This window comes from Marmota flaviventris, chromosome 15 (genome assembly GCF_047511675.1).
Source record: "Marmota flaviventris isolate mMarFla1 chromosome 15, mMarFla1.hap1, whole genome shotgun sequence".
In the NCBI taxonomy this organism is placed as follows: Eukaryota; Metazoa; Chordata; class Mammalia; order Rodentia; family Sciuridae; genus Marmota; species Marmota flaviventris.
This window is the reverse complement of record NC_092512.1, coordinates 15,287,049-15,309,979: the sequence shown is the minus strand read 5'-3', so window position 1 is coordinate 15,309,979 and position 22,931 is coordinate 15,287,049. Positions and strand designations below refer to the sequence as shown.

Genomic DNA, 22,931 nt, shown 5'->3' with positions numbered 1-22,931 from the left:
TTGAAGGTGTCTCTGAAGAGCTTATGTGTTGGAATCTTAGCTCCCAGCCCAGCAATGTCAGAAGGTGAGACTTTGAGTGGTGGATGGGTCCTGAAGGTTTGGTCTTCATGGACAGATTAGTTCATTCATGGATTAGTGGATTAGTTTATTCGTAGATAAGGAGACTGAGGGATTAATGGATTAATTCATTCATGAATTAATGGATGGATCCATTCACAGATTAATGGATAATTTATTCACGGATTAATGGAGTAATTCATTCATGGATTAATGGATTATCACTGGAGTCGCTTTGTTGAGAAATCGAGATCTCTCTGAGAGATATGCTTGCTATTTCAGTATGCATTTTCCTCCACCATGCCATGATGCAGCAAGAAGGCCCTCACTAGAAGCCAAGCAGGATTCCCCAGCCTCTAGAACCTGAGCTACATAAACTTCTATTCTTTGTGAATTACCCAGTCTGGAGCATACAGTGTTAGAAACGAAAAATGGAGTCAGATGATCCCCCACTGGGTTTTGGCAGTAATGGGTCTAGGACTCAAGACCCTGCTAAGTGGATTGCTCCTGCAGTGACCCACTTTGTTTTCGAAACTTATGATGCTCTGTTGTGACCTGCTGCAGTGGTGGACATGACGTCCCTGAAGGGCACTTGTGGACCCACTTGTGGACCCCCCTGCTCCATTCTGCTCCTCCCCAGGCGGGGGCGGACAGTACTGGGGGAGGCTGGTCTGGAGGAAGCCGGGTCCCTCGGGGACCCACACACCTTGCCCTTGTGGTCAGGTTGAGGCACAGCTGGTGCTGACCCTTTTGCCTCTCTTCAACTTTGCATTTTACTCATTTTCCTCTTAAATTTTTAAAAACAACAAAAGGTAGTATTTCTGCAAACATATGGATGATAATGTTGGCAAGTCCCACCAACCTCAGTGAAGAAGTAGGAAGAGAAGTAATGAACTACATATCAGTGAAGCCCTTCATATCAGGCTCACAGAAAATTCTAGATCATCACCGAGAAGTTCTAGATGCCGCCTTCATTCTCACAGCGAAAGGGGGGTTGGCACGGGAAAGGGAGACAGCAGTGAGACCAGTGTGTCATTTCCCTTTCCCTGCGGGTCTCACCGTGTCCCAGGTGAGTCTCCCGTCTTTAGGGCAGCAGCGTGCAGCATCCCAGGGGGTGGGCCCTGGGCCAGGTGGGGGGATGCAGCCCTAGCTGGGCTCTGGCTCTCCTTCCCGCCTCCCTGTTTTGTTGACTCTGTTTCCTCCACCCAGGATGCCCTTCCTGGACTTCCCCTTCCTGCAGTTGGTTTGTTCACTCATTCATTCATCCATCCATGCAAGCATTTATTAAGCACCACAGAGGACCTAATGTGAGCTACTAGCAGGATGAAAATAACCTACAAGTCATGGTTCTTTCTTCCAAGTGTTCGGAACCCAGAACAGGAAAATGTGTTTTAAACGGAAGTGCACTAAGGCGGAACAAGCCCTTGGTGAGATGCAGGGAAGGTTGAATTGGGACCTGTTTAGGGTCACCTCTTCACCCTGGGCGCTCACGGTCAAGTGCGTCCTGCGTTCCAGGACCTGAGATGTTGACCCGGCTGGCAAGGGACCTGGACAAACGGTGGCACCTTTGCCGAGCTGCTCTTCCTTTCCTGGGCTCATCCAGAGCCTCCTGTGCCCTGGACGGTGTTTATCTAACATTTGGTGGAGGAAGCTCACCTCTCTGAGGCCTCCTTCCCCAGCTGCAGGGAAGGGGGGGGGCCCTGTGCCCTGTGCACCTTGGGACTTTGCCTTTTTGCAGGGCTGGAGGCTGACCCCAGGCTGGGCAAGTGCTTGACCATGGAGCCGAACCCTCAGCCCTTGCTGGAGTTCTTGTGGGAATAAAATGAGAAAAAATGCTCTCTCATGGTGGGTGACCTGGAAGGTTTATGTGACTCCCTGTAAAGTGTCCTTAGCTCTATGGCACCGAGAGGAGGCCAGGATTATCTGCTGTTTTACAAAGGGAAAAGCCCTCTGGTGATGTTTAGTGACCTGTGTAAGTTGCACAGCACTTAGAATACGCCTCTGAACTTCGACCTACTCCTCCCCTCCCACCTGCCTCCCCTGCACCAACAAGCCATGCACAAGACCCTTTCCAGTCCCCTCTCCAGCCATTCTCTTTTCTGAGCTAAGTTTGGGACTGGCCAGGAAGCTTTGGCCATGTGTAGCGCTTGGTCTGCGGGTCAGGCCGGAGCTCATCTGAAGGCTGAGCCCCCACCTCCCCCACCTCCCCCACCTCCCCCACACCCCTGGGCTCTTGCATGGAAACACATAGAAGAGGGTCAGGATGATGCGCTCTCCTGCAGCTGCAGATGTTTACTGGGTCAGGCTGGCTGATTGCAAAATGGGGATTGGGAAAGGGCGGAGCGGGCAGGGCCCAGGATCTTGGCACTGTGCTTGGACCCCAGCAGACCCTCCAGCCCAGCCAGGGGCACCAGCCTCAGTGACAGGTGTCCCTCAGAGCCTATGACTTCTGTGGGCAGCACACAACTCCCGCCTCAGTACATAGGGCTTGTGGTGCTTAGAGCAAGGCGTGGCGCCTAGTTAGTGCTCAGTCTGCGTGAGCTTCTGCTCTTATTGGGGGAAATGGTGGGTCGAAAGACCTGGGTCCTCATGAATGAACAAGTTCATGATGCATGAACAAGTCTTTTCCGTGAAATGAGAGAAAGGTGGCAGGTGGCTATAGTGTGGCAAGGGTAGACCAACCATGTACCATGTGGAATAACTTTTCAAACCTAAAGGGGCTACGTCATGGGAATAGCCATGGTTGGGAGCTTTGGGCTCCAGTCCTGCATCTGCTGTGTAACCACTGACTAGTCATATTGTTTCTGAGCCTTGTTTTGTTTGTGGGTAAACTGAATCTTAGGGCTGGATCAGTCGTTACCAATCTGGGTACACACTGGAATCAACCTGGGGGCCTGGGTGTAAGACACACCGATGACCAGCCCCATCCCAGACCTGGTCAATCAGAATATCTGGGGTGGAGCATCGGGATCACTTCCAGGCTACCCCATTGTGGACAGTGAGTGACCAACGTTGGGGTCATGTGGTCCAGGTGGTCCAGAAATTACTCCTGGCTTGAATTCTAGGAAGTCTGTGGGACATGATGGTCAGAGGTGCCCTTCCCCTCCAGACACAGGGGCCACCCTTCTCTTTGCCAAGAATGGGGAATTGCTGCCCAGCTGCTGGGTCTGGGCCCCTCACTCTGGCTGTGCATGGCTTGGAATGACCTGGGAGCTTTCAGAAAACTTTAGGACTTTCCCCCACCCCCAGAGCAAATGAGTAAGATCTTTTGGGGATGGGGCACCCCATTTAAAAACATCTCCCCACGTGAGTACCAGAGTCAAAAACCACTGGTTTAGGAACAGCCAGTAATCTAGAGAAAAGAGACCCCCCTCTTCCTGGTCCCTTCCTTCATCAGTGCAGGGTGCTCATGGCCTGGGGTGGGTGATGGACCCCTCACCCTGTTGGGCGAGCTCGGAGTGTGCTCCTGGGTTTGAATTCCGACTCTAGGCCCTTATTGACGGAGTGACTTGGACAAATCATATAACCTCTCTGAGCTCCTGTTTGTAAAGTGGGGGTCCTGACAGTCCCTTGTGGGGCTGTGGAGGTTGGACGAGTTAAACCGGAGAGTCTGCAGAGCAGGGATCGGCACACAGCAAACATCCGTTGAGCCTGACATCAGGGCCTGGGTCCTGTGGCTTCCAGACCCCAGGGTGGGACTCGGGTAGCCTCAACAGAGGCCTGTTAGATCGAGTGCAGGAGGAGGTTTCCCCGAAGACAGACTCGGGCCGTGTCCCAAGCCTCTCCATGTCTTCTTTCCCATAAACTTTGCTAAGCCTGTGGTCAGTGTCCCTCCCTCCCGCCCCCTCCTTCCTTCCTTCCTTCCTTCTTTCCTTGCTTTCTTTTCTGTGGTGCTGGGGATTGGGGATTGAACCCAGGGACTGTGCACCTATCACTGAGCTACATACCCAGCCCAAGCCTGCATGTATATATTTTTTTCCTTTTTTATTTTTTTTCAGTACTGGAGATTGAATCCGGGGGCTCTGCAAACTGAGCTACATCCCTAGCCCTTTTTATTATTTTTTAAACTTTGAGACAGTGTCTCGCTGAATTGTACAGACTGGCCTCACACTCACAGTCCTGCCTCAGTCTCCTGGGTGGCTGGGACCATGATTGTGCACCACCAGGCCTGGCAAGCCCCATGTGGCTCAGGATCACCCAGAGCTGTGACAGGCAGCTTCCGTTTCCTTTCAAGCCCAGCTATTCAGCAGGTCGTGGGTGGTCCCAGCAACTGGGGATCTGGAAACACCCGCTGAGTGACTGAATGTTCACCCGGGGTGGAGAAACACTGCGCTCCATGGCTAACCTGATGTGAGCCCATTGGTTTGCTTGTGTGCACGTTCACCCATCTGAGAAAAGTCCCTTGTCAGTCTGAGAGTCTGGAATTTTGCTTTAGAAATTACAACTTGACCAAAGTATTTTCTAATGATGGGGAAAGTTTCCCACGGAGCCATTGACACTCTCCTGTCTTGTGGTCGTTTGGAAAATTTGTTTTCAAGCTACTCACTTCAAGAGTCTGAGCAGCCCCCCACCAACCCCCACCACCGAACCTGGGCTGGCCCTGAGACCACCAGGGAGGAAAGCCACTTAGCCGACAGGAGGCTGCGGGCTGTGTGGAGGGGAGCAGGGGATCCTCAGCCAGCGGCCAGCGCCACCCACCAGACTCAAGAGCGAGGCCATTGTGGACCCTCTGCTCTAACTGACCCCTCAGCGAATGCAGCCTCGCGTGTGAGCCAGGCCAAACCAGCCCAGAAGCTGACCCGCCCACCAGCAGAATCAAGAAACAATGGGTCATTTTTTGTCTTCAGCCAGAACCTTTGGGTTTGTTATAAGGCAATAGATAACAGAAGTTTATCTTACCTCCGTCTTTCAACACAACAAGAGAAGTAGCCAAAGGAAGGTGTAAAAAGAATGCAAAGGAGAAACCTTAGCTCTCCTAACCCCTGGGGGCTGAGCTGTGTCCCAGCTGAGCTTAAGCAGAGGGCATTCCCAGAGGGTCCTGGGGGCTACTGAGGCTAAAGCGATCAAATCCCACCTGTTGGCCCTTGGAAGCCTCATCTTGTAGGTGACTCAAGGTCCCAACTATCCCCAGTGTCTGTCTGCATTGATGGTAACGTTCCTTCTGTGGCCCTGGGGCCTTGGGAAGACTTGGTTCAATCATGAATGAGTTAATTGCTATCTGATCGTAAGTCAGATGGCCTGTTTCATTTTCAAAACTCGGTGTGTCAGCGGCTCTAATGCAATGTCCAGCAATGTCTTGAGCAAGTGACCGGCAGGGGACATAGGATGCTGTTTACTCAAGATAGTCCCATCACGCAAAAGCAGCTTGCCTAACCGGGTTTGTAAGCAATTGTTACGAGACCACCATTGCAACAGGGATTGCTCTGGGGGATGGTCCCAGGAGGGAGCGGGTCCCTCCAGGCCAAATTTGGGGCCACCTTCCACTCTCTGGAGCCCTTGGGACTCTAGATCTCTGGCAAAGAGTAGAGAAAAAGCACAGTTGGGAAATTTTAGCAGATGCACAATGGTCCTGGCGAGGACGATGCCTTAGGACAGGAGGCTGCTTGACACCTGGAGGGAAACATCCTCCCCTATCAGCAGAGGCTGAAGGGGCGGCAGGGGCTATAGAGGTGGGGTGTCCGGGTGCCGAACAAGAACATGGTGAAAAGCTTGGTCTGAGTGTGTTGGTTCTATGGGTTGGGGAACAGGGGACGTTCTGTCGTTAGCACCCAAACCGTGGTGGAAGGATGGCCTTTGTGTCTAGCCTCCTCTCAGGGCTAGCCCTTTGGATATTTTCTGGGAAGTCAAACTATTTGAAAGTTTTCCTCCTCTCTACCTCTCAGCCAGGATCTAGTTACAACCACCACCACCAACACCACCACTGCTACTGCCACTACCACATCACCACCACACCACTATTACCACCACTATACCACCACAACCACACCACCATTATCACTACCACTACTACTACCACCACCCCACCATCACACCATTACCACCACCATCACTACTACTATTACTATCACCATTGCCACCACTATGATCACCACTACCACCACTACCATATCACTAACACCACTGCTACCACTATTACCACCAACACCATCACTACTAACATCACCACCATCACACCACCAACAGCATCACTATCAATCATTATCATTAACACCACTATCACCATCACCATCACAACCATTATCACCACCGTTTCCATCACTACCACCCCACTATTACCACCCACCACCACCACCACCACTGCCATCACCATCAGCACCAGCAAAAAGCATTTTTATATATTCTATCAATTAATCCTCACAAAATCCCAAGAACTAGATATTATTACACTCACCTTACAACTGGAGAAGTCCAGGCCCAGAGAAGTGAAATATTTCATGTAAGTCTATAAGTTGATGTTTTCTATAGAAATATAATATGGACTGGAAATGGGAGTCACATGCATGATTTGACATTTTCTCTTCATCATGTTTAAAAATGTAAAATAAAAAAATACGTAACATTAATTTGGGTAATATATTTATTTGTAACCAAATATGTTCAAAATTATTATTTCAACATGTGATTAGCATAAAATTATTGAGCAAGCTTACCTTCTTTTTATCATGTCAGTTCTTTGCAGTCTGGAGCATATGTATACTGAGAACCCATCTCAAGGTGGACTAATGTATTTATACTTAGAGCACATCTCAAAGTGGACTAATCATATTTCAAGTACTGAATTACCACTTGTAGCTGGTGACCAAGGTGTTGAGTGGCACTAGTCTAGATCTTGATTGCCCATGTTCCTTCTTCTTCCTGAAACTTCTCTGCTTTCCAATAATATGCATCTCCCCCCCGCCCCACTCCATTTCTAAAGGGAGGTACTTGGGCCAAGGTGTTCCCGGGGTCTTTTCCAGGTCTGAGCTTGTCTGATTCCAGAATGAAACAGAATTCTGCAGGTTTCCCTTAGACCCTCAATCCAGGGTCCTGGAAATGTAGACCAGGAAATGTGAAAACCTTATTCCAGGAGCTTACATCCTGGCCTGCAGGGGTAAGCAGTGGTAGGTCCAATACACAGAGACACAGAGACACAGACGGACAGGCTTGAGGGCCTCTAGACCTTCAGATAAAGAGGCAGGACACACAGATACAAAGACATATGCACAGACATGGCACCTATGAGGTCGCTTTTGAGTGTGCTCTTCATGTTCTTGCACGGGTAACACTGACGTCTCTGGGGCCATCCTGCCCCTTCAGGGCCAGGTGAAATTGCGTGGACGTTCCCAAACCTCACTCCATTTCTTTTCTTCCACACATAGACATACGCTCGTGTGCACACGTGTGCACAATCCCTCTCTACCTGTGGACACTGGGTGGTGTGGAAAACGTATTGCCCCTGGGCCCCTACCCAGGCACCTCCGCGGCGGCCATCTCCAGCCCCTTTGAATTCTTCCTCCATCTCTCCAACTTCTCAATGCGGCTTTCTTTCCTCAGGGCCGGTCACACCGTCCTCATTCTCCTACTCTCCCATTTCTCTTGCGTGTGGGACCAAGCTGTCCTGGGGTCCCTCTCCTCCCCAGGCACAGCCTCAGTCCCTGTGTGAGTCTCAGCAGCCCTCTTCTCCCTCCCCCTCCCATAGGGAGACCCTGCAGGATCTCCTTGGTGTCACCTGTCTCCCAAATCCCTGTCCAGATGTCTATGAGCACCCCACCTAGACCAAGGTGGTGGTCTTCATCAGAGAAACCCGGGATTAGCTCTTCATTTATAATCCGTGTCTGCCCTTCCGTGACAGGTCAAGGTTATAACTAGGCAACAGCTTTAACCTGGAGTCTCCAGCTGTTTGCCTGTCTCTGCTGTGGGAGGGTAAAGGCAGATGTCTCCTGGAGAGGTAAGACCTTCCGTCACCACATGATTGTCCTGTGTCACTGTCCTTACTGCCGATATGAACTGGGCGTCATCCTTCTCAGTGTTTTGTTGAATCACATCTGAGTTTTCCAAGTTGTCTTCTGGGGTAGGTACGTTGTTGTCCCACTTTACTCTGGGACGGTTGTCCCTCGGACACCACTGAGACACAGAGGTGAGTGTCTTGCCCACCATCCTTAGCTCTGTCCTGGTCTCTGTCCCTTCTCTTCAGGCTTCCTGGCCAGGGTCTGTGCCTGGCTGGCCAGTTCTCCCTCAGTGGGCCAGAGCTGTGGGAGGGACCCCCAGGAAGGGACGTGAAGTCAGACACAGGCTCAGGGTCTGGATCCCAAGGGCAGGAAGAGCAGGAATCAGCAGGACACCCCACAGAGTGGGAAACAGCGGCTGGCACTAGCCCCTGCCAAGGCACCCCTACGGTGGCAGCCACTCCTTCAGGAGAGATGTCACCAGGGCGGCAGCCTTGGAGAGCAAGGTGCGTGTCCCAGTGTCTGCCCTTTCTCTCCAACTCCTCTGCTCCCTGTGAGTGAGTGAGCCTGGCTCAGCCACTTCACAGCCATTGGTCACCCTGGTTAGGTCACCCTGATGGAGGATGTTCCAAGTGTCCTTCTGGTCCCTGGAGGCATTGCCCAACACCATGTCAAGTGATCAGCATGGTCCGGGGTTTTGAAATGAAGTTCTTAAAGAGAAGGCAAATTTTGGTGGTGGTGATTGTTTTCCTTGTTTCTCCTGCAGAACAGACTTGCTCTGTGCCGCGGGGGGCCTGGGTGAGCTCACGCGGACTCCCTGAGCCTCGGGAATGGTCAGGTTTCTTCCCAGGTCGTCAGTGCTGGTGAGGCAGTTGTGCAGCTCGGAAAGCAGGAGGGAGGACGGGGAGAAGCCACTGGGCCGTGAGTGGTGGGGATGCGTGTGGGGTGGGTGAGGATGGGATGAACCCTCCCAAGCCCCCTACGGCGAATCACTGGGTTCAGAGACGGGAGCGTGTAGCGGTGCTGGGCTTAGGTGGGCTGCTGTGGTGGACGGGGCAGTGGGTCAGAGATCACGTGGCTCAGTAGTCTCAAGCAAGGCTGCTGGGGAGAGATTTGGGGGTGCATGTGCTGAGGTTGGGGTGCAGGACTGGGGTTTGAGTGGTGTGGTGAGTAATAGAAAACCCAAACCACGGCGGCTTCATGATCACGGGATTATTTTTGTCACAGAACAAGGATCTGGGGGCGGCCGGCAAGAGCTGGAGCATCCAGGGGGTCTGATCTCTGCCTCTGGCTCGGGGGTTGGTGCCTTCGTCCTCTGGTGGGCAGGGCAGGGGGTGCTGCCCCTCCAGGCTTCGCCCTCCTGGGCCAGCAGAGGAAGGAGCAGGAGGTCACCGCAGCTGGGCCTGTTTACTGGGAAGTCATAAACTTTCCCAGATGCCTCCCCCTTCCCAGGCGGCTTCTGCGGACATTTCCCTGGTCACAGCCGTGCCACCCGGTGGTCTTGGAGTGCCAGGGAGCAGGGCTGGGGGCAGTTTTCCAACCTTTCTATCAGACGCGGGAAGGGGCGTCTGGGAGTGGGCCCGGACGGGCCAGGCTCCAGGGCTGCCCTCCTGGGGAAGTGGGAATGCCCGTGGGGTGGTCCCGGGCAGGGGGGCTGGTGCCTGGGAAGGTGGCTGGCAGGACGAGGGGCCTTGTATGCCGACATCAAACAGTGGAGCCAGCCGTGGGTCCCAGCCCTCCTGGCGGAGTAGGTGTGTCGCAGACGCAGAGGCCAGGCCTGAGACCTAGTGGGGCCCCAGTGGATGGGGGCCTGGTGCCATTTGTGGTGCTGTGGCGGGAGTGGAGGATGGGGGGGGGGCTCCAGACCCGCCTGCTGCCGTCCCAGTCTCCCTCACTCCTGGATCTTGCACATGCTTTGAGGTCCTGGGCCTCCCAGGGAGCTTGCCATGGTGGGGAGGTGGGGTTTGCCTCTTCAGGTCAGGCCCCCCTGGATATGGGGGTGCCGGGGTAGGGAGCTGGGCACTCCTTTCCTGAAGAAGGGGCACGCACCAGCGTGAACAGATCCTGAGGGTCTCCTTCCAGGGAAGGAGAATCTGTTACCACCCCCTCTTAAAACTAGGAAGCTGAGACTCAGAGAGGGAAAGTTAGTTGCCCAGGGTGCCCCAGCATGGGTGTGTGGAACCTGGGAGGAAAGAGGAGAGCCCAGGGCAGGCCAGGGGGTGGACTGGTCAGCCTGGGTGTAGGGGACTGAGAGTGTGAGTGGAGGCTGCAGCTTCTCGGCACGGGTCCTCATGGAGGCTGTGGCAGCCTCGACTCCCTCTCCACTGAAGGACACCCGGTCACTCTCTTCTGCTCACTCCCCGCCTTCTCCACCTGCGAGCTCTGGAGCCCATGGAGCCCCGAGGGCCCTGCATGTGTCTTCTCAGCCCCTGGCAGGGCTCTGCGTCTCCATGGGGCCATGGACCCTGGGCCTCTGCCTGTGTCACTGTAGCCCTCAGGTGGCCTGCTGTCCTCCCGGGGGTCCCCGGCTGGAAGCTCCCTGTCTCCAGGAAGCCACGGCGGCTCCCACGACCCCTCACCTCTCCATCAGCTCAGGACGACGGATGAAGACGCTGAGCTTCATTCTGCCTAAACGTCCAGCACCTGGCGTGGTCCACGTGAGCCGTGCATTAGAGAAGGATCCAGCAGCAGGGCTGGACGCAGGCAAGACCACCACTGGGCCCAACACGACGGCGGCACTTGCGTCTCACGTGTGTCTGGTCATCGACGTGGCCTTGGTTGGCTGGTTGATTGGTGGGTTTTGCTTTTCACGTCTCCTCTGTCTCTGGCAGGGCTGGGGGTGGACCCCAGGGCCTTGCGACAGCCAGGCCAGTGCCCCACTGCTGAGCCACGCCCCCAGCCCATGTTTTCCCCCCATCCAGGGTGAATCCCCTCCCTCTCCTCCTTCTTCTTGTGATGGTAGAACAACATCGGCGTAATGTGAAAGTTCTCTTCTTTTAAAAGAGAGAGAAAACTCACCCCTCTCTGTGCCTAGACCCTCTTATTTTGAACTTTCCGCCCTCATTTCACAGGCGTTGACTTAAATCGCTCAGTTGTGGACTTTGCTGGCCGCGGGGCTGTGGACTTCCTGAGAGGAAGTAGAGACCCATGTCCTTCACCGGCAGCCTGCCAAGCACCGGCCAGTGCAGGCCTGCTTGGGAAGGCCGCCGTTGCAGCTGCTGGCCATCAAGTCAGAGGCCACTGTTTTAAGGGACAAGCTGAGGCACACCCTTCTCAATTCGGGCCTCATAGCAATCTTGCAAGGTGAGGGTCATTCTCTCTAGTTAAGTGATGGGATCGTAGTCACAGCCTTAGAGAGCCACAGAGCTATTCGAACCCAGGACCTGGGAGGTTAGAGTCCATATTCTGTCCACTGCATGAGGGTTCATCAATCTCAGCTCTGTTCACATCTGGGGCTGGATAATGTTTTGCTGTGCATTGTGGCACGTTGAACAGCCTCTCTGGTCTCTGCTCACTGGATGCCAGTGGACCCCTCTCCTTCCTTCATGGTTCTGACCACCAGACATGCCTCCAGACACTGGCAGGTGTCCACATCCCTAGGTGGAGAAGGCTGCTGTCTGGCTCTTTGGTGTCTTTTTCCAGGGCTTGCTCTGGCTGCGAATGTGGTGGGGCCAAGCCATGTGATCACTCACCAGCAGTAGGTCCAGGTGGGCCCTGGCTGTCAGAGAGACTAAACTGAGGATTCATGTCCCATCTTCTGCAGCCCTACCTGCCTGACTCAGCCCAGTGGTCCACTCTCCATGAGTCCCTTACTACTCTCAGATATGGCTTAGGGGACTCATAGGGTAAGGCTTTGGATGCTGCCGACACACCCAGCAGCATTGCACAGATTAGGAAAATGCTCCCAACCCCCCAGCCGTGCTCCAGGGCTGAGCAGAACAGGAGCTGGATTCCTGCTTCCACAAACCAGCTCAGATGGTCTTGCAGAGTCCACAACTTGCACAACCATTCACAGCCACCCTGCTTTTAGAAAGCTGCATTTACTCTTCTCCACTACCTCCTTATAGCAAAGAAGGGCTGGATAATTGGAGCCCAGAGACAAAACCCAGCCCCGATTTTAGGCCTAAGATGTGGCTTTTTTCCCCTCTCACCCAGCTTTGCTCTAGAGTTGGTTATTTTTTTCACTCAACAAACATGATGCATTTACTTTGTGCAAGGAGAGTTTTAGGAACTTGGATCTGAGACATCAGAAGTGATGAAGTATGATGGAGCATAGTGATTCTCAAAGTCTGGTGGTCTATCAGATCCTAGAATTTTCTTCATATACTTTAACCCAAGCAGCATATCGCAACGTACCAAACACAGCAGCAGGTCCAAAAATCCAGTCGTCTTCTCCTAAGTGCAACCTTCAGGAGGTAACACGATGCTACCCTTCTCGCTCAGTTTCGGTTTGTTTTGGAAAATAGGGTTAATTTTCATGAAAAAAACCAACAAAAATGATTTCTGGTCATGTGCAGTGGGTTGACCATTGTTACTGGTGAATTCACCAAGAGAAAGCATTTCTTAGTTTTAATCTGAAATACACAAAGAGCCGGAGAGTAAAGCCACGGACGTGCACGCTCTTGGGGGTCTCCATCCCGGGGGTGTCGCAGGCTCAGGAGGACAGCTGGGTGGCTTCAAGGGGCCGGGCCACAGGGGGCAGAGCTCTGAGCGTGCACCAGCCTCCCCCGCAAGGTAAATATGTGAGGATTGGGAAAGTTGGTCAAAGGAAAGGAATTCCGTTTGTGAAACAGCTTCAAAGGAGAAGCAGAGGCAGTGCGTTTTGCTGGGATTGTTTTGATTGTGACCACTTTTAAGTTTTGTAAAACTGTTGACCGTCTCTTCCCCTCCCCCTCTTCTTAATGGACAAAGAGGCCTCTCAGGGTGTGGATAGCGGTCCCTCGTGGAGGTCCACTCCAGGGAGCTGGCAGCTATGACTGCTGGGCAGAGGGTCCTGAGAGTGGCTTGGGAGAAGCACAAAGGCCCAGGTGAGGCTCTGACCCCCAAAGTGGGACCAGGTCAGTTCTGAGCAGGGCAGCTGAGGGGGGGCTTTGTCATCACCATATTTGCTACCCTGCACCCCCAAACAGCTCTTGCATCAACCTGTCATGAGGCCTGTGTTTTTACCACATGGGGTTTCTTCTTTGGAAAAAGACTCTTGTTTACCAGAAGTCTCCTCTGTTTTTGCAGTGATGGGGTCAACCTCAAGGCCCCACACATGCTAGGTAAACACTCTACCACTAGCCCTTTTTACTTTTTTATTTTGAGACACTCTCTAGGTTGCTGAGGCTGGCCTCAAACTTGCAAACCTCCTGCCTCAGCCTCCAGAGTGGCTGGGATTGCAGGTATGCACCACTGTGACTGGCTTATCAGAAGAGTTCTGCTGGGCTGGGGCTATATATAGCTCAATGGTAGAGCAATGGCCTAGCACATGTGAGGCATTGGGTTTAATCGTCAGCACCACGTATAAATAAATAGATAAAAAGGTATTGTGTCCACCTACAACTAAAAGTCTTAAAAAAAAATTCTACCCAACTATGAGTGACAGAGCAGCTTGTCACCAGCCCCTTAAGCCTCAATGTAGGTTTATTTGATAACAGAGGACCCCTGGTAAACTTAGATAGGTTCTGGATGTCACAGACCCTCCTAAGTGCCGGCCTGCTACTTTGCTTTCCCATCTCCTGGGGGCTCTGGGACCCACCCCTAGGAGTGGGACCAGTCAGACCTGGGACGGGTCTCAGACCCTCAGGCCTCGCCCTCGGGGACTGGCACCATCCCCTGTCCCTTCGCTCCTATAACTGGGCTTGCTTCCTTTGTCCCGATTCTGGGCCCGAGTCCTGCATGACTCCAGCCGATTGGGCTGACTGGCTGGGCACCGAGAAATGACAAATTGGAGGTCTGCGTCAGCCTATTTAGGATCCAGGGCTGACTGTGATACCCGTCCTGATCTTAACGGTGCTGTGTGTTGTCTTTCCAATGATTTTTAAGTTTTCCGTGTGGGGGATGGGACCCAGGGCCTTGCACACCTGGGCAGTGTGTCTCCAGCCCCTCTGATAAGTGTTGGATTCTTTAACTTCAGGCTCTGCTTGGAGTTGTAGGCAGACGATGCCTCTTCTCCCAAGGTCCGTCTGAGTCCCTGGAACCTGTGACCATGTCCCCCACACGGCAGGAGGACTGTGCAGATGTGATTTGGTCACAGGCCCTGCAATAGGAGACTTTGCTGATTACTGGGGTGGTCACCACGATCCTCATGGAGGGAGGTGGGCTGAGTGGGGCAGAGATGGGCTGATGAGGTTGCTGGAGGTGGGGACGGACAGGGGGCCACTGGCCAGGGAGCAGCTGGCTTCTAGCAGTAGGAAAAGGGCCGGGCGGACTCTTTCTTAGAGGCTCCAGGAAGAAGTGAGACCCTGGGACACCATGATTCTAGCTCAGGGAGCCCTCTTTGGACTTGTGACCACCAGAATGGTCATGTGGTCACAGAGCGGTGCTGTTTGAGCTGTGAGGTTTGTGGGAATTTGCTAAGGCAGTGACAGGAAATGGGTCCAGCTGTGGCTGGGGACTGTCAGAAGCTGACACAGGGCAGACAGTTCGAGGGGTGCCTGGACTGCCCCGCTCGGAGCTGACGTGCTCGGGAGGGCGTGAGATTCTCTGCCAGGGCGGTGTGGCCGGGCCGGGTGGACGTCCTGGGCAGCAGCTCCAGTCACAAGCAGAGGGGTCATGTCAGGTGGCATCTGAGTTTGTCCTTGAGGGGACGACAGGGTTCCCACAGGTGGACAGAGGGGGCCGGAACTGCCAGGTGCTTTTCCGCAGCGTGCTCCAGAGCCTGGCTGTGAGTGGGGTTTGGAGCCACGATTGGGTCGGGGTGTGTCTCGTCCTCCACTCCGCCACCCCACTCACTCCGCCCTTGGCCGCGTTCCCGCGGGGAAGGGTTTTGTGGGCTGGGGCGTGTTTGGGGCTGCCCAGCAGAGACCCCAGGTTCTTGCTCTTTGCCGTCAAGGCCCCTCCGACGGCCTGCTGGCCCTGATGCCTGGACTCACAGTCCCCCGGTCCTAGAGACAGCTGGCTGGGAGTCGTTTGTGTTTTCACAATGACAGGTTCCTGAAAGTCACCCCGAGCTCTGGGCTGGTGATAGCTGGGTACAGGCCAAGGGGGGGAGAAACATAGAAAGAGGAAGGAACTTCCTGTTAGAAAGCAAAGGGCCGGGAGGTGGGGCTCAGGGGCATCATGCGGGCTGCGCCTCAGAACTTCAGGGACTGCGTTGGGGCCTCCGTGACCCCAGGGCCCTTGCTGTTCCCAGCGACAGTGCGGCCTCCATGGCAGGATCCCTCAGGTCCAGCAGGGCCCGCCTGGATTGGCCTGCTGACCTCCTGATCATTCGGGCACTGCCTCCCACCACTGTTACTGAACTCCTAGTGCCCTGCTGGCTCCCAGGCCCGACGTGGCTGCTGTCCACCGCCTTGGGGTGGGGGAAGGGGGAAGGAAACAGGCTTCCTATCCAGAGAGGCTGTTGCGGGGGCCCCGGCCCCAGGTGGCAGCTCCTTCCAGCTCCTGGTCACTGCAGGAATGACAGAGGCCTTCCTGGCCCTGCAAGGCCCTGCCACCCCACCACTGAGCCCTGTTGTCCTGGGCTGCCCCGGGCTCCCTTCCGGGGGGATAATGACATGGACAGTCCAGCGTTCTGTGGGCACCCCCGTCACAGCAGGCTGGTCACAGCCCCCTTCCCAGGTGTACCCCAACACGTCACTCTTTGCCCTACTTTTCTCTTTCTTCCTACAGGACCCAGATTCTATCTGCTCCCGTCTTCTGCAGCTGCCTGTGAGCTCTGGGGTCTTGTTACCCTCCAAGCCTCAGTTTCCAGGGGTGTCCGGGGGACATGCACCCTGCTCTTCAGGGCTGATCGTCCAGGAGTGGGAAGCTCCTCTCTGCGACCAGCACCTCTCAGGCTCGGGGCTCTGGGGACCACGTGCCTCTTTCCCTGGGACAACATGGTTCGTGCTTGTGATTTTTTAGGGTCATTATTCATCCCCTTTGTCTCTCAAAAGTCTGGACAATAAATTCCACAGTGGCCGTTTGTTTTTTCTCGTAATCGCTGGAGTTGGCCTTCCCTTGGCCAAGGGCGCCCGCGTAGGGCCAGGAACGCGCATTTGCCCTGGATTCTTGCTCCAGCTCTGCCGCCCAGCCCAGTAAGGACCTGGACGTCGCTGGCCTGCCCTTCCTGCTTCCCCAGCTGCTCCGTGTGGGAACGTCATCATCTGCTGCAGGGCACGGCTCTGGGTCCTTCTGCCTCCCCCAGGCCCGGCACCCGGGAGGCGCTTGGCTGAGAAGTGCCACTCCAGCCCCTGTATCTCATGGGGCTCCCGCCACTCCAGCCCCTGGGCCAGGGGCCCAGGGCGCATCTGCCCAAGTGTCCCCAAGGCCTCGCCCACTCACTTCCCAGCCCCCCAGCCAAGGTGGAAGAGAAGGCCCTGGGCACACACCTTGGCTCGATTCCAGTTGCTCTAGACTGTTTCCCGAACCTCTGTGAGCACCTGCTTCTTCAGAGATTGGGCAAGACAGTTTCCCAAACCACTGCCAGATCCAGCCAGGTTTCTGGCCTCAGGCGCCAGATTGTAATGGGTTTACAGGACACGAAGACCTCAGTTTGGATCCTGGTTCTGCCTCTTCATAACTGCGTGACCTCAGGCAACTCACTTAACCTCTCTGGGCCACCATTTTCTCAAGTGAACATTGAGAAATCCGTGGGGAGGCGTCGATGAGATAGGTATGTGAAGCATCTGTGCAGGTTTGGGGGACCTAGAGGACACTAACTAAAGGCCTGCCTCTCACCCCAGGGGGTGCTAGTCAGGGGAGGGTGGTCTTCCCTCCCGCCCTCCCCCCTTGACACTTCCCTCAGATGGAGAAGTCAAGGCCAGGTGTCCCCGGGTCACCCACAACCACCACATTGCCTGAATCCACATGTCACCTGACGGAGACCTCAGAGGCAATGGTGGAGAAGATCCACTGAACCAGTTTCATGAAAAACGCCCCCAGGGCCCATGGGGCAGGAGCCTGGGTGCACTTCTGGCCCCGAGGGGAGAGCAGGGCCGCCCAGGGCACTTGTTCATTGAGCACCTACTGGGTGCCAGCGTTGGCCCTCCCGTCCTCTCGGTCTTCAGCTGCACTCGGGGAAGTGGGCCTCACTCCCACGCCAGGCTGAGGCTCAGGGCCGTCGACTCCTGGAGAGGGGAGATCTGAGCTCAGGGTGTCTGGTCACGGGCCTTGGTTGCCATTCCTCTCTGCCACTCTGGCGCTTGCCTCTTGGGGCTGCCTCAGTTTTCTCCTTCCCGCAGCCCGAGACCTCCCTCCCACCTACTTCTCAGGGTGCTTTGAAGGTGGGTAGGAGCGTGTTTTCCCAGAGTCCTCCGGGCCTCCCAGGGCAGCCCAGGGACAGCGCGGTCATGAGCCCTTTCCCAGCACCCTGCGGCCAGGAGCGTTAGCCCCATTGTAGAGGTGGGGAAGCCGAGGCCAGGGAGCCCCATCTGGGACCTGCCCACGGTGCCGTGTGAGTCAGCGGTGACCCGGGGCGACCTGTTTGTTCTCCTTCCCTCCCGACAAGCGGAGGCTGAGGAGGAGGATTGGCAGCCTCGGGAGCCTCCGGCCCGTCCCTGGGAGGCCAGAGGCACAGCCAGTCTTGGTGTCTCTGGTCTGGCTGAGCCTGGCTTCCGGTGAGAAGGGAAACGTGAGGATGGGGGGAGTCCAGGTTCCTTCCTCCCTGGACACGATTCCTGGTGGCATTGCTGTGACATTGTCCCTTAGCTTTCTCCAGCCATTACTCTGTGGTAAGCCCAGGGCCAAGATGGTACTAGATCCTGAGAGAGAAGCAGCTGATGTGGAGAGGGGGAGGGAGGGAGCTTGTGCCACACACAGTAGGCCCGCTCATCCCATCACAGTGAAGAATCCGGCCCAGAGGGGTCGACAGTTCAGGTCGGCGTGTGGAGCAAAGTGGAGATCCAAACTCAGGCTCGTTGGAATTCAAAAATGTTGCAGCTTCTGAAGTTGGGCCCCCCCGCCCGCCCGCCTCTCTGGAACCTCCTTGGAGAGGTGGGGTCTACAGAGGGTCAGCTTTGTGGCCCACGACCTGCGAGACTGCACAGGGCCCCCCCGGGAAGGATCACATGCTGAGTGGTGACTTGGTTCTGTCCATCTGTGTCCATCTCCAAATGCATAATAATTTTTGAAAAAGGGGCCCCCGAGGTTTGCTGTTTTCGGACGCTGCAATCGTGTGACCCGTGCGGCTCCACACACAAGATGGGAGGCCTCTACTCCGTGGAGGGCCTTGGGCGGATGCTTCCCTGTGACGTCCTCATCCGCACAACCAGGAGTGTGGGTGGCCAGCACGGGCCTTGGGGCTGTCCCTTCCCAGGACCCTGCCCACAAGGGCTTGAAGAGGGACCGACAGAGACTGAGTCTGGGTTTCCCAGGAAGACCTGCTACCTCACGGAGCTTCAGGGTGGCTGAGAGGTTCCAGAGACCAAGGAAAGTGACCTGGCAGCCCTCGACGGCTGCAGCTGGGGCAGGGCCCCTCAGTGCGGCTCTCAGTGACAGGAAGCTGCGGGACATTGTTGACAAACGTGATCACAACGCTTTGATGGTCCCAACGGGGTGGGGTGAGAGTTGTTTTTCCTTCTAAGCAAACACACTTGGAGGAGTTTTGAAGTTGTCACCAGGCAGGTTGAACTCACGGCAGCCACCGGGAGCTGCTTCTGGTGCTCGGAGGCACATCCCGAGCCTGCCCTGGGCGGAGCTGCTCTGTGGAGCCGGACAGGGCCCCGAGTGCACCGATGGCTCAGGCCGGGCAGCTGAGCCCCCCAGGCCCGGGCCAGTGTGGCCTGGAGACCCGACGTCCTGAAGAACCCAGCTCCCATGACCACAAGATGACTTCCACAGCACAAGCTTGTAGTGATCTCCACTGCCCCCCACCCCCTCAAAAAAAAAAAAGAAAAAATAAAAAGACACTCCCCGCCCCTTGCTTCTTGGGTCAGCTCCTGGGTGACCTACTGGAACTAGGTCCTGTCGTAGCTCTGCTTTGGGGACAGCAAAAGTGGGAGTGGGTGGGGCTGCACGGAGCCCCTCTTTCAGACTGAATTCACAAACTAAGGCCAGGTCTCTGTCCTTCAAATGTCGCAAACTTCCCATCGTCTAGGAGGGGAGATGGCTGATGACAGCCAGATGTGACCCCGAGCAAGGCTTGTCACAGAGGTGGGTGACAATCCTTTCTGGTGGGGAGTGGGGCAGGTGTGGGGCACAGCAGAGATTAGACTTTGCCAAGATGGGGCTTCAAGTCCGATGTTGGTCACATCCTTAGCTGTGTGATTGGGGGCCAGAAAACTCCCTCCTCTGGGCCCCCGTGACTATCTGTCAAATGAGGGTCACCAGCCCCCAGTCTCACAGTTGGCTGGGAGGGTCCAGGATGTTTGTAAAGTCATTTTGGGATTGATGAACAGCTCCGCGCATGCGTTATGACGGGTTGGTGGCTGCCTGTTAAAGAGGTGGGAGCCGCAGATTGTGAGGCCATGTCCAGGCAGGAGCAGGGATGGGTCTTGATGGGTGGCATTCCTAGCAAGGCCCCCACAAGCGGGTTCTAGGCAGGGACAACGGTCTTCTGGCTTGTTGGAAGTGGTTCTTGGACCTCCCTGGTGTGCCTTGGAGTTGCTGTGGTACAGGGGGTTGACTGGGGCTATGCTCCTGTCCTGGGGTCATCTAGCAGCTGGTCCCCAAAGAAAACACGCAACCCCGGGGGACCTGTCCACAGCTGGTGAGCTGGGCTGGCGGAGTGGGACCTGGGGCACAGGCATAGCAGTTGCTGTGCTGGTGCTGGGGTGACAGCAGGGGACAAGGTCCAGCCCTCCTGGGACTCCTATTCTCATGGGGGAAAAGGCAGCAAAGATGTAATAGGAGGTCAGTCTGTGCCATGAAGAAAAAATAAAGCCAGGTGAGAGAATGAAAAATGACAGGAGGGCCACTGACATGCAAGAGGGGCCAGAGAAGGTGGCCTCAGAAGTTGACATTAGAGCAGAGAGTGAGTCACGAAGCTATGTGCCAAGAAAGACAGAGATGGAAGTCAGTGCAAAGGCCCCGTGGTGGGAGAATGTTTGAGCAAGGTGGTTAGAGTGGAGAAGAAAAGGTAAAGTCAGAGTGTGCAAGAGGTAAGGAGGAGGCCAGATCATGCCGGGCTTTGAAGGCCAAGGTAAAGTTCAAGTCCAACTTTTGCCACTAGTCGCTGTGTGACCTTGGTTATGCTCCTTTTCCGCTCTGGGTCTGGTTTCATGGTATGCAGGTAGTGGTCGGAGTAGGTAAGGAGTTCTCAACTGCACAATGTCTGTTTAAAAAATAACAAAACAGCCAGTTGGTCAGAATCTTCTCTGGTGCTGAGGCCTCCGTATTTATTCTGTGTGCTCGGGAGCAACCAGGAGAGGATGCACTGGATAGGAGCCGATGGACCTGCACGGTCGTAAGGGCCAGCAGGGCCCATCTGATGGGACCATCTCCAGCCCCTCTGCCATCTCTCCCTCCCGACTGGTTTAGACCAGACAGCCTGGGCCTGCGACCTGCAGCCAGCCACGCCAGGCACCCACATGTTCATGCAGCACCCTGTCCCCTTCCTCCTTCCCATGGAGCCCTGGGGCCTGGGCACGGGGTGGGGGGGTACCCTGGGCCCTGGGAGATTTGTTTACGGTGCAGATTTCACTTCTACAGGCTCCGCACAGCTGCGATCTTGCCTCATCGCAGTTGCTAACACCGAGAGGCGGCCTTCGCCCTGTTTGCTAAATTCCTAAGTTCCTCTTTTGGGCATGTGCCTGTCCCTCCGCGTTCCCGTGGCTGCGTGGAAGTGGACCGAGGCCCAGAGGATGACTAAGAGGGGAAGCCCCTGCGCTGTGAGCTCCCAGCGGCTCCTGGATTGCGTAAGGGCTATTTTTGAGGAGATTGCAGACGATCTGATGAATCATAGCGAACACAGGGCTCGGGCAGGGGACGGTCCTTCCTCATGCGGCTGTGGAGAGCGGAGCTTCTCAAAATGAATCAGCTGTGCCTGAACCCCAGGTCCGTGGGAGGAGGATGAGGGTGCACATTACACATTTCCGATGTATCGGGGTGTGCCCTCGGGGCTCCGGACGTGGGGCTGCAGAGACCCAAATCTCTGGTTTTCTCCGTGACTAAAAGATCAGGCCTCACTCACCTGAGCCTCCCACCTGGAACCTGCCAACCCTCAATCATCATGGAACATGGCCACTCGCACTTACTGAGACCCGAGGGGGTTGTCTAGGAAGGTGCAGTGGAGAGGAGTTACTTTCAACTGGAGGCAGACAAGGTCTGAATGAATGCAGAAGTCCCTGGGGCCTCCCCTGGGTTGGGTAGCCCAAGTGAGAAATCCCTGACCTTCTGCAGAAGATTCAAACCACACCTGTTAGGGGAGAGAGGAGACCCTCCTGCTCCTTCACGCTCAGGAGCAGAGCTGAGTAGTGGTTGGGATCCATCAGGCTTTGCAATTAGACAATACTGGATTCGAGGCCTAAATCCAATATGGCGACCTGGAGCAAGACTGAAGAGATAGCTGAGCCTCAGTTTTTTGATTTGTAAAGTCAGGAAATAATATCAGCCTGCTGAGACTGTCGTTAGGAATGCCTGAGGATTGCACAAGGCTGTAGGGTGTGGATGATAAGAACTCCGACTCTCAGCCGGAGGTTTAGGCCTTTGGTCTCTTACTAACTGTGTGTGCTTCGGCAGATCACTTAACCGTTCTGTGCTCAAGTTTCCTCACCTGTAAACGGGCAGGACACAATCTGGCCTTCCTTGCAGAGCTGATGAATGGGCTGATAGATACAAAAGTGAAAGACAGATGACTGGGACTTCATGCGTTCTCAGCGAGTGCTAGCTATTGCTAGGTAAAGCCAGGCTCACAGCAAGTTAACACAGATTTCTTACAGTCAGCGTTCATGAAATTGTCATCGTTGTCATCATTATTTTTCTACAGAGCTGAAATGCCTTCAGATAGAACCTGAAGTCATGGTAGAAGTCAGACTTTGGCCTCCTTTATAATTCTGCTTGGTTTTGTTCAAAAGACTGCCAGAGAGAGGTTTTGCAGTTAGTTGTAGAGGAGGAGAAAGACAAGCGGGGGAGCTTTCTTGGAGAGGATTAGAGTTCTGAAGTGTCCTATTCATCTCTCTGCAAAATGGAGCGTCTTCAAAGATTGCCCAATCCATAGGGCGCAGGAGAGCTAAAGATAGCCCAGCCGACGGCCCAGCCCCACATGGCCTCTGGCTCCTGAGGCGGAGAGATGAGAGTTTCCATTCACATTTGCTGGAGCAACGGGCTCTGTTGGGCAATAGCTAACACTGTGGGTGCTTTCCTGTGGCCGCTGCCCATGGAGAACATGTTCTTAAACAGACAAGCTTCTTGGGGCTCTAGGTCTGGCTGGCATCTCTCCAGATGGAGAGATGGGCCTGAGGTTAACCTGACGGCCATAACCAGAATGTCTAATTCAGCGTTTTCACTCATGTCTGCAAATTTGAATCACATAGAAAGCTTTGAAAAAACGTTGCTTGGACCCCACCCAGACCCATCGAATGGAGATGTCTGTGGACAGAGCTGGCCGTTGGATTGTTGAAAAGCTCCTTGGATGGTTCAGGTCTGCAAAGAAGGTGGCCACTGCTCCCAGCCGTTTCACTGCTTGAACCTGAGCTCTTTGTCTCTTTCGTCTTGAACTCCCTGCCCCTCCCTGCCCCACTCTGTCCCGGCTCATTTCATTCCATTTTCCCCTTTGCTTTTCTGCTCCCTTGTTCTTTCATTTTATTGTGAGCTGCTTTATTTGGCTACATTCCCCTGGAACCAATTGGTTGAAGGATGTGATCATTCAGAAAGTATTTATTGAAA

The 22,931-nt window shown here is 54.8% G+C and overlaps 1 protein-coding gene across 5 annotated transcripts; it reads left to right on the top strand.

Moving 5' to 3' along the window:
• Positions 1-8,679: 8,679 nt before the first annotated feature.
• LOC139702070 (uncharacterized) lies at positions 8,680-16,093 on the top strand. 5 transcript variants are annotated; one of them, XR_011704660.1, is made up of 5 exons: positions 8,680-8,845; positions 10,573-10,775; positions 11,054-11,285; positions 12,894-13,009; positions 15,798-16,093. XR_011704660.1 is itself a non-coding variant. In XM_071602128.1 (3 exons), the coding sequence occupies exons 1-3, from the start codon at positions 10,274-10,276 to the stop codon at positions 15,838-15,840; spliced, it is 777 nt and encodes a 258-aa protein (XP_071458229.1). In that variant the 5' UTR covers positions 8,911-10,273; the 3' UTR covers positions 15,841-16,093. The 5 variants fall into 5 exon arrangements, 1 of the variants encoding a protein (XP_071458229.1); XR_011704658.1 differs by having other exon boundaries at positions 10,474-10,775; XR_011704659.1 differs by lacking the exons at positions 12,894-13,009; positions 15,798-16,093 and adding an exon at positions 12,324-12,343 and having other exon boundaries at positions 10,474-10,775.
• The last annotated feature ends 6,838 nt before the right edge of the window (positions 16,094-22,931 follow it).

Coding starts and splice junctions, on each gene's coding strand:
- LOC139702070 (XM_071602128.1), top strand. CDS start 10,274: ATGGAGGCTGTGGCAGCCTCGACTCCCTCTCCACTGAAGGACACCCGG. Junction 10,776..11,053: donor CTTGGTTGGCTGGTTGATTG/GTGGGTTTTGCT, acceptor CTCATTTCACAG/GCGTTGACTTAAATCGCTCA. Junction 11,286..15,797: donor CCTCATAGCAATCTTGCAAG/GTGAGGGTCATT, acceptor TTCTTCCTACAG/GACCCAGATTCTATCTGCTC.